General features: G+C 44.6%; 1 protein-coding gene across 1 annotated transcript in view; it reads left to right on the forward strand.

The window, feature by feature from the left end:
- The first annotated feature begins 14,760 nt into the window (after positions 1-14,760).
- The window catches only part of LOC146172555 (nose resistant to fluoxetine protein 6-like), a 76,815-nt gene continuing 76,037 nt past the window's right edge, over positions 14,761-15,538 (forward strand). The window contains exon 1 of the mRNA XM_084585799.1: positions 14,761-14,935. Coding sequence (XP_084441925.1) covers positions 14,797-14,935 — 139 coding nt within the window. The 5' untranslated portion in view covers positions 14,761-14,796. The remainder of the gene's footprint in view (positions 14,936-15,538) is intronic.

Below are 15,538 nucleotides of genomic sequence, written 5' to 3' on the forward strand. Positions count from 1 at the left end.
GCTGCCTCTGCGCTTCACAGTACTTGTAAAGCCCTTGCCAAAAGCCTGAATCTAAGACGGACATCAAATTTTATATCTTCAATTTTTTTTTATCTCGTGTTCAGAACAGCTTATTGGCGGCAGCGTTACAGCTGACAGAGCGGTTAAAATTTGAGCAAGCTTTCCTCACGTAGCTAGTTTGGTCGCGGAAAGCAGTAGCATTATCTCCAGGAAATTGTGCGATGTCATGCGAGAAACACACCTCTGTATTACACGTACTTTCACGAAACGAGTTTCATGCATTTACCAATGCAAAGGGCTGTCTTTTCATTTTCACTATTTAACATAATTAACAAATCTACCTCATTTTTAATTTTCTGTACTTGCTTGCATATTATTTTTATTCGTGTTCAAAAGAAGGCGATGTATGCAAAGTTTTGTTTTCGTTTTTCACTTCAGAGCAGGGAAAGGCAAAATTTAAACTGAGAGCGGGGCGCTTTCCTCCACCTGGCCGCTATGAAGGTCCCATTCAGTCTGTGACAATCCTCACTGTCCCTCGATATCTGAAAAAAGCAGCAGAGGTAGCACCGCTGACACTTGAAGGCTGTGTAGAGCTTTTGGATCATACTAGTTGGAATGAATGAGTGAAAAAGCTTCATTTATCCAAAGGGAATTCTTCTAGCGTGAATGGGGCCCTCAGTCCAGGGCCCCAGTGGCTTTTGCCGCCTTGCGCGCTCTTTCCATCAGTTTGAGCTGGTCATCAGGCGTCGAGAAGGACACTGCAGCCTCCCACTGCCCCGGTGTTGGTGTGGTGTGGTGTTTATTGGCGCTACCTGTGTTTTTTGACACTCTATCATGTTACGTACTAGTTGGGAACCTCCGCTTCAAATAGTGACTGGTTTCAATACGCACTTTTCGGGTGTCTATTATTTGTTGAGCCATCTAGGATCGGTCAATAGAAGCGTTCTAATATTGCCGTCATTGCTTCCTGAAAATTGCTTTTTTTCTTTCTTCTTTTCCGACTTAATTACCTCTACGGCTGTTATGGTGAAATACTTTTGATACAGCAACTTTTCCACTTATTCGATTTCCCCACTGTTTGTGCGTTTATGAACAATCTGAAAGTTTCAAATTAGACTTAGTCTCTCTAATAGCCGCGGGCGCCGGCACTTTTCTGAAACAGCCGAATTTTGACCAATCAAAATGCTGTTTTTGCGACATGGGCCAATAGGAAGTTTCGCAACTGGTAAAAATAAAGAGCTCTGCGTGGAACTGGGGGTACTTCTGTGGGCCAGAGCGCGTGTCTTGTTATATTGAGCAAAGAACATGGTGTACACTCGGCTTAACGACATGCCTCCGTCAGCTCCGCTCAAAATCGAATCGCAATGCATTCTTTCGGCCTCTTCCTTGCGTATTTTCACGGCACAATTTGCTCGCTCATTTTTTTTTTTGCCTTTTTCATTACTCTCAGAAGCGCGTGGTATTTCAGATAGCCGTCGAATATGGCGGGTAACGCGGTAGTGTTTAGCCAAAGTTTTATGCTGAGTCAGGGCCTCAGCGGCCGCTTTTTGATGTAGGCGAAAGACAAGGCGCCCGTGTGGTCGGCGATGTCAGTGCACGCTAAAGTACCCCAGGTGGTTGAAATTTCCGGAGTCCTCCACTATCGCGTCTCTCAAAGCCTGAGTGGTTTGGGACGCTAAAATTCACAGCCAAACCAAACCAAACCACTACTTTCCGAGAATAAAGATTCAGAAGCAGAGCCATTTCTAAGGCGCAATGCTGATTTTGCATACTGAACCTAGCATAGCAACACCGTGTGTAGATGCAAACGACACTGAAGTGCGCTTTACCGTGTCCGCCAATCAGTCAATAAAGTGCTCACTATCCACCATAGTGGGCACAATATTTGACAGTTGCCAGGGCCTAAGTGAGCCGAAAATTTTCAAAATTCTAGCCAGGTCCCCCAACATTGACTTCGGTCGAATAGCACTGAAACTGACAAACCTGCATAATAGACTACGCAAATTTCTATGGTCAACACCATAGGTGGCCACAGCCATCAATAAAATTTAGCGTGGGTCACACGAAAAATAGTTAGTTTCGGGGGTTTAACGTTTAAACTTTGGTTATGCGACGTCAACACAAGAAAACTGACATTGGCCAAATTGTACCAAAATTGATGTACCAGCTATAATGCAGTGCGCACACTATGATGGTCAGACCGAAATTTGGCGTAGGTCACACGAAAATTCACTTCGGACGAAATGGGCCAAAATTTGTATACAAAATTGTGACCACGCACAGTTAGATGGTAGCACACAAATGTCGCCTGGTCAATCCAAAACATTTTGCCTTGGTCACCAGGAAATAGGCCAACAAATTCACAGATTGGGGTGTCCTTTTGCACGAGTTACCCATGTAACAACGTAACAGGATTGACTTTTTTAACAGACAATCTCATTTACGACGCCACTCATGATGATCTTTGATGTGCATTTAGTGCAGCTGAACGGAGCGTTTAGAACAGATCGTGCGAACATAGCACCATCTTTGATAACAGTTTTTCTCTGCCGTTGTGGTGTTGTTTTCCCACTTTTCAAGTCACAAAATATCCGCGGGGGCCGCCAACCAAGACATGTTATTGATGCTTGAGTGATATCAAATCCGACGCTACAATGAAAGCGTGTCTATTCACAAAACGAGGCTTTAACTTTGACTGTTGTCTAAAATTCTGGTTGGGGATTATTGTCCTTATATGAATGCACAGACATATTACCGGGCACACGATAAAAACCGCTACAATAACCGAGGTTGTCTGCTGGGGGAGCGGACTTCCTGGGAGCAGAGTTTCATTTGGCATCTACTGGCAGGTTCTGGAATGGCTCCACACCCTTCCCATGGAAAGGTGTCGGCGCTCGGCACTGGTCGGCACAATGGACACCAGCTTGCGTCCCAAAGTTTAGAAAATGTGCCACTGCATCTGTTGGTGGCGCCAAAATTATGGTAATTTTATCTAGACCATTAAAAAAGCGACCGGCACTCGTATACCACAGATACAACTAAAGCGACATTATTCTTAAGTTTATTTAGAGATGTCTCTACCTTAGCCACGTGCGTTCACTGAAAGTTGGCGAACTTCCTCTTCCTCACTCTTTCTTCTGGCGAGCTTGTCTTCAACACTTCAATTCTCTCTCCTCAGCGCTGCCTGACATTTCCCCCTTCAATGACGAAGCCCCCGGGGCTGTCAGTCAGAGTAACGAGAGTGGCAGCGCTTCATTGTCGCAACATGGACAACTTGTGGTTTTCGAGAGGGGCGAGCTTAGGAGCATTGAAAAGACACCACGCAATTCAAATCATTGAAGCGCGTAAGTACAATAAATGGGCCCGTGTAGTGCGGCAACAGCTTTTGGGACAAACCACGCTTACGAAGAGGCGTCCAGAGCCATACTAAGGCGCCAGAAAGGTAGCAAACATCCTGATGCCGACGATCATAGCGCTGCTTAAAGCGATCCTGCGAGACCAGAGTGCGTAACCGGGCCAGCCGACGAGCCTCCTGAGCGCTGCAAAGGGTGCTCGAAACAGAAGGCTTAGTGTCGAGAGAGAACAGAAAAATGGTGTCAAAAGAACGTCGAGGCGGACGGGCACACAGAAAGAAAAATGGTATTTAAGCACTTGTTTCATGCTTCGAGGTGTTATAAGCCTATCTAATGAAGGGAAGCCCGTCATCCCAGTTCTTGTGCTAAGAGGTGACATACACCGCAAGCATGTTCGTCAGTGTCCGGTTTGTACGATCAACGAGGCCATTTGTCTGGTGGTGGTAAGGTGTAAAGTCACGCAATTGGCCAGTACAAAAGCGCAGAAGCTGTTCCACAACATCTGCCGTAAACTGGCGGCCACGGTCAGTCACCAATAATGACATGAGGAGGCCCATGACGGAGGATGACAGCGTGAAGAAGAAAGAGAGAGACATCAGTCCATGAAGCTCCTGAGTTCCTTCACAGACTTGGGCTCATTGACGCAGCTGATATCTTCAATCTTCTGCGGGTCAGGCCTTACACCGTCTTTTTCAACCAGATGCCAAGCACAACAATCTGGCGTTCCGAGGTAACATCTTGTAAGTCCGAAGTTTGGGAAAAATCCCCAAATTGGAGTAGATTTGAAATAAAGAGAGACATCCACCTATCCTCAGCCTTACCGCTACGCAGATACTTTTCCGCCAATACTAAATGAATACCAAACAAGAGAACTGAAATGCCTGCACAAACACTTAAACAATTTTTCTCCTGGATAGAAAATGAAAGCAACGTTCGGAAAATTTTCAGAAAGACCAATTTTGCGCCTTCTAATTGAACGTAACCTATGTGAGCATTGACTCTTCGCATTTTCTTGCAGGGGTAAGACCCCTGAGTCAAACCTGCAACGGTTGACGGTGTTTGTGTTATTGTTCACGTAGTATCTTCTGAGTTTGCTTTCAAGTTTCAATATCTTGCTTGTTTGTCATATATTCTAGATGGTAAATAAGTACTCTGCGCTTAAACAGTGCGTCCGATGGCATTGAAACTTTAGAAAGCGTTGCAGCATCGCAACTAGTCCTTCGGACTTCCCCGTGTTGTTCAAATGCAGTACGCAGTCTGCGAGGTCACAAACTCTTTCCCACCCCCCTTCCTCCCGCGCAACGCCCATCGGACCACATTACGCCAGCATGTATGTAAGTAAGTATGTATACGTAGTAACTTTGCATTTATGTGCGTATGCGTTTTCACCTCTGATAACAGTTTGTTTACATCCTGCCGAGTTAGTTGCATTATAGAAAAATAGTGTGCTTTTTTCTTCTTTATCATAGCCTGGCCAAGTATGCCTTTTTTTAATTTTCACGAGAAAAGTGTTGGATCAGATGAAACCTCGAACACATTTTTTAGCTACTTCGCAGAACCAGTGGGCAAGTCCTTTTTATACTCTTTTTAAAATACCTGTATGATGACCGCTTTCCGCCTGACTGGAGTATCGGGAAAACTATTTCGATACAGGGGTTAGATAATTAAGCTTTATCTTCAAGCTGCCGCCCAATATCTTGAACATGCATGTACAGCAAGGTAATTGAACACAATGTCCCTAGATAAACCATTCGAATTCTTTGAAACGAACCACGAACTCTACACCAACCGACCCTACTGCTACAGAAATGGCCTCTCTGCCTTTATAAAGCTTTTAAAAGCTGTTCGTGAGCTAACGTAAAGCACGAATTACCTGTTCGTGATCAGTTTAATAATTCTGCATTTCTAGGAACCGTTTCATTTTATGTCTCAAGTTATGTGGATTTTCATGCTTGTGTTCTTGCATGGCGACGGTTCTTTTTATTGTTGCATTGCCAAACGTCTTGTCAAGTCTTTACATTCATTCATTTATGTACACTGAGTAAAAAGGTCTCATTTCTGAAACTTGTTTTTCTGTTGTATATTCCCCATCGCTCTTATGTGGTTGCGCCGCTGTTTGTGTTATGACGGTGGTTGTAAAATATTCGATAGAGATTTGTATTTTCGAAACCATGTAAGATAGGTCCGTGCTCTCCATATAGGTGTCTTTCAGAGTGAGATGGACATATGTACATTATGGCTTAATGAATAGACGATAATGCAATCAAAATTAAGTGAACAACTTTTATTTCTCATATTGAGGACCGTATTATATAGCAAAGTTTAGCCTATCAATATGGAAGGTGAGTTCTCACTTAAAATTTTATGATCGCTAACTTATAGCCAAAAAATATTGTCCCGTCAAAAAGGCGCATTTAAAACATCTTTTAGTTGGCTTGGATGCATCACACATTTTTAAAATGCGACCGTTCGCATTTCTTATCCTTAATTATGGCTGTCTATTTAGTCATAGCATAAGATGCCACCGTAATGATATTACATCTAACAAATCTCTAATGAGGTCGTGTAGTGGTGCGCAGACTGGCAGATAGCAACAAACCTTGAACACACAGTATACATGTTCACTGTTAAAAACAAGTATTGTTTTAATTTTGCGCGTGGTTACGAAGGTATCGTCCTTCAAAGGTATGACCCCTCTAAAGTATATATATTAGGCGAAGTAAATAATCTTCACCTTAGACCAACAAAGCTTTCAAATAAGCTCTTTATCCTCAAACGAACGTCATCTCATTATATAGTCAATTTATAAGCTTACATAAGCCTCATGAGACAGGCCGTTATGCAAGTGAATAGCTTCTTTTTCTATCATAATATGGCCATACTCGCGTTTGAGAGGCTGGAAAGAAAAGCTATAAACGGGGTCTACAACACGTACAGGCGAACAGGTTCATCACCTGAACTTTTTCTCGTGCTCGCCTCGCACATCTTGAACACAGAAGGAAGGTTCTGCCTTTGTGTAATGTGTTCAGATTCGATTCCCTTAGCTTCGCATTCTGCAAATGTAGCCGTTCTACGTGGCATAAACGAGACTATGACTTGAAGGTATTTCTAATTATAACGCGCTTGATTACAAATTTTAGGGGAAATCATCGATGAAAAGAGGTCTGAACTATTTCATACAGCAATATACGCATTTTCGTAAAGTCACCATCTGTTCTGTGAGTCGTGAACGCGATTATTCGTTCTTGGTGTGATTGTTTCACTGCGCGTCTGGGACCCGGCTTCTCAAATATGCGCCACGTTTCGACAACGATGCTCCACATCGGTACAGCGCTTGTAGGCACTATCCTTATAGCGCTAGTCTCAATGTTTCCGAAATGCCAAGGTCCCCCGGAACTCACCTAAAAGCCTGATGTGGTAATTATGGCACTTACAAAAACCACTAGCAGGGGTCGCCTACAGCGCGTAGCTCTTTGCCGTAGTTAAATCCCCCAATTCTGGGCCCTACCTTCTTTCTTCCGTTCTAAGTTCCTCTTTGGACCTCAAAATACTTCAAGCTTCATTATCGTGGCAGCGCTTGGCAGTCTGCCCCGAGCCGAATTTTCGCTGTTTTCTGCAAAACGCGTTCATTTACTTATTTCTAAAGACTTGTATTCTGTCAGCCTGAGCATCTCTTCACCTTGTATGTGTACTGTGCCTCATCAGCAGAATTGAACAGTAACAAATAAAACTGACTAAACTGTGCTGAAAGGGAGGCTGAAAGCGTCTCCTTCCCCTGCACATAGTATTACCCAGTCTGGAAATTGTCCAGTTTATAAGCAAGTAATAGAGGATCTTACACATACATTAAAGCCATCTGCCGTGGCTCTATGTCCATTATACATCATGTGTAAAAGGCTTCATAACCCAGCTTACCGTCTTGCAACAGTCTTTCCATATTACGTAGTATTGTAGTTGTAGTTTTTCCTGGTACCGCCGCTTTTACTTCTTTTGCAGGCCACAGAATCTCTGATTCCAGGCTGATAAATACATACTGAGCAGTTTTTTTTTCTTCTTGCACTTCATGACCCACTTTCTTCTCACACATCCTCTCCTCCCCACTCCTTCACAACTACTTTCTTTGCAACCACTTTCCCCTCCCCAGCTTTTCTTCTTCGGAAGCAAAAGCGTATTTAAACCCCGTGCCAGTGAGGATCGCTATGCCCAGACGAAGACAAGTCCACTTGTCGAAACGTTGGCTCATTTGCGAACTCAGACGTACTATATTTACCCTTGTTCAGTTCTTCCTCATACCGTGCAAACCATCTTCTTCCTTTCGTTCTACTCGTAAAGGCTGTATTTCTTGCTTATAAGGGTACATCCTACTGGAGAAAATATTTTCGTTCTGGTGGAATTATATAACTTGGATTAGAGGCCGGCATGATGTCGACGGTAAGAATCGAGAACGCCCTTCCTAACCAGAGCATGATCTGGCCACCTTGGTGTAGTACTTGGTCACAACCTCCCGTAAAGAGGCCCATATTTGGATAGGGCTTGGAAGGGAGGAGTAGGCAAGTTAGATTTTATTCCAAATGTTTACAAGGCTATTCAGGTTGCGTGAGAAGAACGCAAATATCAGATAAATAGCTGCAATCAAGCCGTGAGGGTGTCTAAATACGTTTCGGAATCCCGAGACAGTTAGCGAGGGAAATACAGTTACATTGCAACAGTCCAATCAGTGGACACATGTAATCACTTGTCGAGTCGCCCTTTGTCCGAGGTCTACGTTGATCGACGGAAAGCGAACGCGGTAACGATTCGGTCGAGGTTGTTCAGCAATACCACTTCCAAGAAGACCAACTTGACCAGCGCGATTCGTGAGCGGAGGCAGGGGTCGCTGCTGTCATCATTCATTTCAGAGAATAGGGAAGCTTTGGCCCGCATCTGTGCCCACCCGCCGTGGCGGCTGGCCGGTCCGTCCCTTCTCATATAGAGAGAGGAGAGATCCTTATTGCGTTATCGCTGCAGCGTTCACGAGTGTTTAGCTGTTACGCACACCCAGTCGAGGCCGCTGGATGACGCGCCTTTCTGCGCAACATAGGAGAAATGACCCCTGGTGTCGTCGCAGTGTCGGCACATTCAGCAGGTGTGCCTCTACTCGATGGCACCATCGTCTGTGTTGTCAACAGCCGGAAGGCACACGTGCATACTGGCAGAGCCTCCTACCAGAACACGACTAAATTCACAACACTGCGTAGCCAGCAGTACAAAATTGCTTATTTTGTGTGGATGTTATCTTTTTATTGTACTTGTAACAAGCTCATTGCTTGTTACAGAAAAAAAAATAAAGGGGAGAGGGGACATTCCCCTCCCCCTCTTTTTTTTCTTCTCGCTGTTGGGCCACCGGGCCCGGGCAAAGGAGTGGAAGGCAACAGATACAGCGAAAAATATCTCCAAGCGAGCGCGCTCACAAATAAGAGTCGGCCACTTCTCGCAAAAACCTCCTTCAGGCTTGGTGCTCACATCTTTTAGGGAGAACCGCAAATTATTTCACCATTCTGCAGGGAACACCGCCCCACACTTTTCTTGGTTTTTTTTCCTCCGAGGTTGTTCCGCCGCTGCCTGTATTGTATATAGCTGACTCCCGGCCGCCGCGTTAAGTAGACGGCTTGAACCTTTGTGACCCTGCTCTCCGTGTGTGTGTGTGTGTGTGTGTGTGTGTGCGTGTGTGTGTGTGTGTGTGTGTGTGTGTGTGTGTGTGTGTGTGTGTGTGTGTGTGTGTGTGTGTGTGTGTGTGTGTGTGTGTGTGTGTGTGTGTGTGTGTGTGTGTGTGTGTGTGTGTGTGTGTGTGTGTGTGTGTGTGTGTGTGTGTGTGTGTGTGTGTGTGTGTGTGTGTGTGTGTGTGTGTGTGTGTGTGTGTGTGTGTGTGTGTGTGTGTGTGTGTGTGTGTGTGTGTGTGTGTGTGTGTGTGTGTGTGTGTGTGTGTGTGTGTGTGTGTGTGTGTGTGTGTGTGTGTGTGTGTGTGTGTGTGTGTGTGTGTGTGTGTGTGTGTGTGTGTGTGTGTGTGTGTGTGTGTGTGTGTGTGTGTGTGTGTGTGTGTGTGTGTGTGTGTGTGTGTGTGTGTGTGTGTGTGTGTGTGTGTGTGTGTGTGTGTGTGTGTGTGTGTGTGTGTGTGTGTGTGTGTGTGTGTGTGTGTGTGTGTGTGTGTGTGTGTGTGTGTGTGTGTGTGTGTGTGTGTGTGTGTGTGTGTGTGTGTGTGTGTGTGTGTGTGTGTGTGTGTGTGTGTGTGTGTGTGTGTGTGTGTGTGTGTGTGTGTGTGTGTGTGTGTGTGTGTGTGTGTGTGTGTGTGTGTGTGTGTGTGTGTGTGTGTGTGTGTGTGTGTGTGTGTGTGTGTGTGTGTGTGTGTGTGTGTGTGTGTGTGTGTGTGTGTGTGTGTGTGTGTGTGTGTGTGTGTGTGTGTGTGTGTGTGTGTGTGTGTGTGTGTGTGTGTGTGTGTGTGTGTGTGTGTGTGTGTGTGTGTGTGTGTGTGTGTGTGTGTGTGTGTGTGTGTGTGTGTGTGTGTGTGTGTGTGTGTGTGTGTGTGTGTGTGTGTGTGTGTGTGTGTGTGTGTGTGTGTGTGTGTGTGTGTGTGTGTGTGTGTGTGTGTGTGTGTGTGTGTGTGTGTGTGTGTGTGTGTGTGTGTGTGTGTGTGTGTGTGTGTGTGTGTGTGTGTGTGTGTGTGTGTGTGTGTGTGTGTGTGTGTGTGTGTGTGTGTGTGTGTGTGTGTGTGTGTGTGTGTGTGTGTGTGTGTGTGTGTGTGTGTGTGTGTGTGTGTGTGTGTGTGTGTGTGTGTGTGTGTGTGTGTGTGTGTGTGTGTGTGTGTGTGTGTGTGTGTGTGTGTGTGTGTGTGTGTGTGTGTGTGTGTGTGTGTGTGTGTGTGTGTGTGTGTGTGTGTGTGTATCGTGCGTCCACAGATGGTTAGACTGAATGTGCCCATATTCTGTCGTCCGCGCTTGTATCACCTGTTGCGTTGCCAACACTACAAGAAAACAAGCAAGAACCACGTACCCTCAGTGTTGAGAAAAGCAGAGCTCCTGCCGAAACGTCAACTCCAAATAAAACTGGACTCAGTATGAAGCTTTTTTTCACTTGTGTATCATCATCATCACCAGCCCACTGCAGGGCGAAAGCCTCTCCCATATTTCTCCAATTAACCCAGTTTTGTGCTAGCTGCATCCACTTAACCCCTGCGAACTTCTTAATCTCATCCGCCCACCTAACTTTCTGCCACCCCCTGCTACGCTTTCCTCCCCTTGGAATCCAGTTTGTTACCCTAAGCGACCATCGGTTATCCTCTCTTCGCACTACATGTCCTGCCCATGTCCATTTCTTCTTAATTTCCGCTAGAATGTCAGTAACTTGAGTTATTTCTCTAACCCACACTGCACGCTTCCTATCTTTTAATGTTACCTCTACCATTTTTCGCTCCATAGCCCTCTGCGTTGTCCTCAATTTAAGTAGAACTCTCTTGGTTAGCCTCCACGTTTCGGCCCCGTAGGTGAGTACAGGTAAGATGCAAGTGTTGTATACTTTCCTCTTCAGCGATACCGGTAAGCTGCTAGTCATAATCTGCGAGTGCTTGCCAAATGCGCTACATCCCAATCTTATTCTTCTTGTTATTTCCTCTTTATGGTTCGGATCTGCGGTTACTACATGTCCTAAGTAGACAATTGCTGACTTGTGTATAACCTCCACCAACCAAGTACGTCTATTGACCTGTATATATGTATATACATAGATATATAAATCTATATATATATATATATATATATATATATATATATATATATATATGTATATATATATATTGTCATGTGGTGGAGACAAAGCCGCTGACAACAGATGATGTGCCTGAGAGTTCACTGAAGAAACTCTTGAAGGGTTGACTTGGCGCCCGCAAAAGAAGAGAATCGGCGGCGGCGATAACAACGTATTCGTCCGTCATCGAACTTATGCTCGTGCACGTGTCAACGCTAAATTTGAAAGTGGCAAGTAAAGATCAAGATAAATTCGCAGACCATGACTAGCTTAATCTGGAACATTGCAGAAACACATGCGAGGGGCAGGAATCTTCTAGACTCCGTCCAGTGCATTTTGCGCGACAAAGAAATTGGTGAAGCAGCGTCTCCTGACAGCGTGCATGAAGAAAAAAGGACAGAATCTATCGTCGCTCTAGAATCACTGGGATAATGCTACATGCCGGCGGCTGTCAAAATAGAACAAATAAAGACGAAGCATTCGCGGCGATATATATCTTCCATGAATAGTCTTGTGTTGATATAAGAATACTTATCTCTCTTTTTTATAATTCGCATTTTTTGATTCTCAACTCCCCCTCTCTGCTGTAATGTTCTTTGCTGCTTCATTACCTGTTGAGAAGATCCTCCGTCCTGAAAGACTCCCCTAACATTGACGTCATGTTTTTAACAGCGCTGTCCTCTTCCAGATTTTTTCAGTACCTTGATCAGTGCCTAGGCATCTTACACGATTATTGAGTTTCCTTCGCCCGCTATCAGTTGTATCGCAACGTTCAGCCATTCAAAAGTCAGTGTACTGCTTGTCTTTTGCTCGGAGAAGAATCGTTACCCCCAGTTTGTTTTGCCGAAGGAATTTCAATTTTTGCAAACTTGAGATTGCGAAACATGCGTCCGCTTTGCTTCTCTGTTTACAATGGCTTTCATATTTCCTTATACAGCCTCATCCATCGCCCCCTTTTCCCTTTCCAGCGGTTTACCAGTTTCATATCGGAAATTTTAGTACATATCTTCTGTAATGCTTTTTTTCACTCATTCCCACTCTGTAAAAAAAAAAAAAAAGCGCTCACAAATCCCGTTTCTGGGGCATTCGCGAGGATATGACGCATTTTCATTTAAGCAAACATGATAGCTACGTTGTTCAAAGCAGAGCTTATAAGATCTGGTGCTTCGAGGGTGCATGTTTAGCTATGCGCATGATACCCCGTAGTGAAGAGCGCTGAGTTAATATTCACCACTTCGAATCATTAATCGCCAATCTGAAATTTCACCTCAAACGGAGGCTGTGCTCTTCGCTTTTATCCAAACCTCACTTCAGTAAGTCTCGATCCTTAGATAAGGAAATCGGAAACAGTACAGCCGCATGTTAAGGGCAAGTTAAAAAAGGACGGAGGATAATAAAACACGATTTCCGACAGCAGTACTAACTTTTAACTTTCTGTACATCTCTAATCGCCTACCGGCATCCTTAAAAAAAATGCGCGACACCGGATCCCAACTTACATTCATTGTACCTTAGGCTTCTGAAATAGTTTTTGAGGTGGATAACTTGGAACAGCCATTTTTGCTACTCGTTTTTCTTTTACGGACGCGTTTTAGGTATTCGCCGAAGAAAAAAAAAAGTTGAGAGCATGGTGGAATCTACACTGCAGAAATGCAGAAATGGTTCTGCACAGTGTGCCTCACGTTTGCTATCATAATCATTATTATCTATATGCATCGTCATTATCATTGCTACTGTCATCATTGTCATTATCACCAATTGCAGCATCATTGTCATGACTATACTATCATCCTCACGGTAGACAACGTTTATTACGATGTGCGTTCCTCGATCTCGGGCGCAGCATAGCTGGTTAAAGCGCTCGACTCTGAAACTCAAGGATGGGGGTTCGATTCCCGGTGGAAACAGGATTTTGTTTTTCTGAGGACATGATCAGGATAACTGACAAGTGATACATCAGAGCACAGATCACGCGCACAACTTTCGCACACGGCGATTTTATTCCATGAGCCTAGAAAGGTTTTTACCCTAAAAATCTTAGCAAAGGCATTCAAAGATATTCTCTATTGTTATATTCAGAAGACTTGAAATCTGGGTCCGTTGGTACATTTTCTTGAAAAAAGAAAAGTCAAAAGACAGAACACAGAGGAGAGACGAAGCAAGCACAACTATTGTTGTGTGTTGTGTTGTCGTCCTTTGTGGCTCGCTTCTGTATGTTCCGTGTTTTGACTTCTCTTTTTTTCAAGAACTTAATATACTGCTGCATTCTGGTGACAAAAACCCCACTTTCATTGTAAACTAAGTTGTTATGAGCTCGATAATGTCATAAAATGAAATTCAGGCGACCTCATCACCGGTCAACTTGCGGAAAAATTTAAATCGGCAAGCGAACTTAAGTTAGAGATTTAGAGATGGTTGTGTAAAACGAGCAAAGGTAACAGGCGAAACTCCTCGGCAACTGCTTTCGTCCACTAGCTGCTTTTGTGATGCGCCTTATCCCATACGCATGTTCCGAATTCTCGAACACCAGCTACCTGCTGGAATTTCTATTTCGCAGTACCCAGTGCACAGCACCCAGCATCAGTTAGATCAGTTCAAGAGAAGCAGGTTATCAATAGTGCACGGCCTTGGGCGTTGGTATCACGACCGTTTCCTCCGTTCTTTTTTCTCTCTCCATTTAATGAGAATCCGACTCACGCGAATGAAGGGGATTTTCATGCTTGACTGCGGTCTGCCGCAGGGCCTGTTTTGTTTATTACACGCGAGGGCATTTGACGTTTCATGAGGCTCGCCCCCTATTCGTAGCCGGCCACCCTTGCTACATTGAAGGGCTCAGTAGGCACGACGGCACGACGGCTAGGAAACGAACAAACAAAAAGCAAGCGAGATAAGCTTTTTATATAGCTTTTGGAAGATACGCAAGAGCTTTATTTGTGAAATCCAGCTACCCTTTGCGCACGTTTGGCTCGTAGGGTCAGTCAGGAGACGGACGTCTGACGAGGGCAAGAGCTGTTCATTTCGAAAAGACTTTCGTTGCATTAGGAGCGCCAGAATATAAGCCGATTATCTACGAGTGAGGTCTTTCGGCGCACACGTGCATGCGTTAATGTATGACAAGACGATGAGGTATCGGGAGTTCGAGATTCTTAGCCTAACGTTATGTGGTCTACTGCTTCTTTTTGCACTTGGGAGTTATGCACAGACAACTTTACCAAAGACAAGCCATGAGATTGCAGTCACTGCTCAAACAAGTATCATCAAAAAGGCGCAAACCAGCCGTGAAGTCCCGCGGACGTTAGAAAGAAGTGCAACCTATCGTGAAGGGATGGATGTGTGGCCCCAGTTCGTCTCCGAAATCCCAAGCAGCCATTCCCTCGGAACAGTTACACCCACCACAATGGCAGCGAAGGCTATGGAAGTTTCTGTTCGTCTGACGGTCGGAATGAAGCGGGATCAAGTTGCGGAATCTTCTTGGAGTTCAACCGAGTCATCGAACTCGGATTCAACGTATGATGTGGCCTCTGTGTCTAATGAAACTCCTGGCGTCGCTCCCATCAGTGAAGTAGCGAGCAACCGAACGAATTCCATCGAGGAGGCCCCTACAACAACTCAAATAGCGACCCACGCTCCTAAAAAGGCAAAGGTTACTCTAGATAGTCTACGAATCATGGTAAAACAGTTGATGATGAATTCGGGCGCCGGATTTATGCGAAAATTATTACAAGCAGACATGTCACCTGACTGCAGCATCGGATTGCTCAAGTTTGCACGCGCCATCCAAGAGCTCGAGCCATGGGCGCTGAGGCGTAAGTGTGGCCATACTGGATGCTTCCCTTAAATACTTCATTCACCCCTGGGTGAATTTATTGGCTGGTCCTTATTTTGAGTGACGTTTTAAGAAGCCGGTAATCAGGTTAATGTCCTCTGTCCTAAATCACCTGCGCACCAGTTATCCTTCCAAAGTATAAGTGCAGAAAATACAGTCCTACGATTCTTAGGCTTTTTAATGTTTTCTTTTCATAAAGCTTCTGGGAGAAATTAGTGAAGATAATTCGAGCTACCTTAGGAATCGCGAAGTGAAGCAAGGCTACTCTGCTTGTTTGCTCGAGCATAGCGGGACATCCTAACATATTCCGACCCTTGTTCAAAACGATGCTACGTAAGATGCGTTCAGCAACAACGCCTATAATATTAGTGATATTTTATGTCGAACTATAAGAGTTCGACGTAATAAAAACCTTGAAATTGCTCTGAATCTTCCTTCAATTTTGTTGCCGACCCATTTTGAACTTTTTGGTCAATTTTTACGACTTGTGACTTGCGTAAACAGTATATTCATATTCCATATTCAATATTCAATGAAGGTTCAATATTCCAATATTCAATACTCCGTATTATTCCTCTTCGCA

The sequence above is a fragment of the Amblyomma maculatum genome, unplaced genomic scaffold (assembly GCF_055883805.1).
Source record: "Amblyomma maculatum isolate TAMU_Amacu unplaced genomic scaffold, ASM5588380v1 scaffold_13, whole genome shotgun sequence".
In the NCBI taxonomy this organism is placed as follows: Eukaryota; Metazoa; Arthropoda; class Arachnida; order Ixodida; family Ixodidae; genus Amblyomma; species Amblyomma maculatum.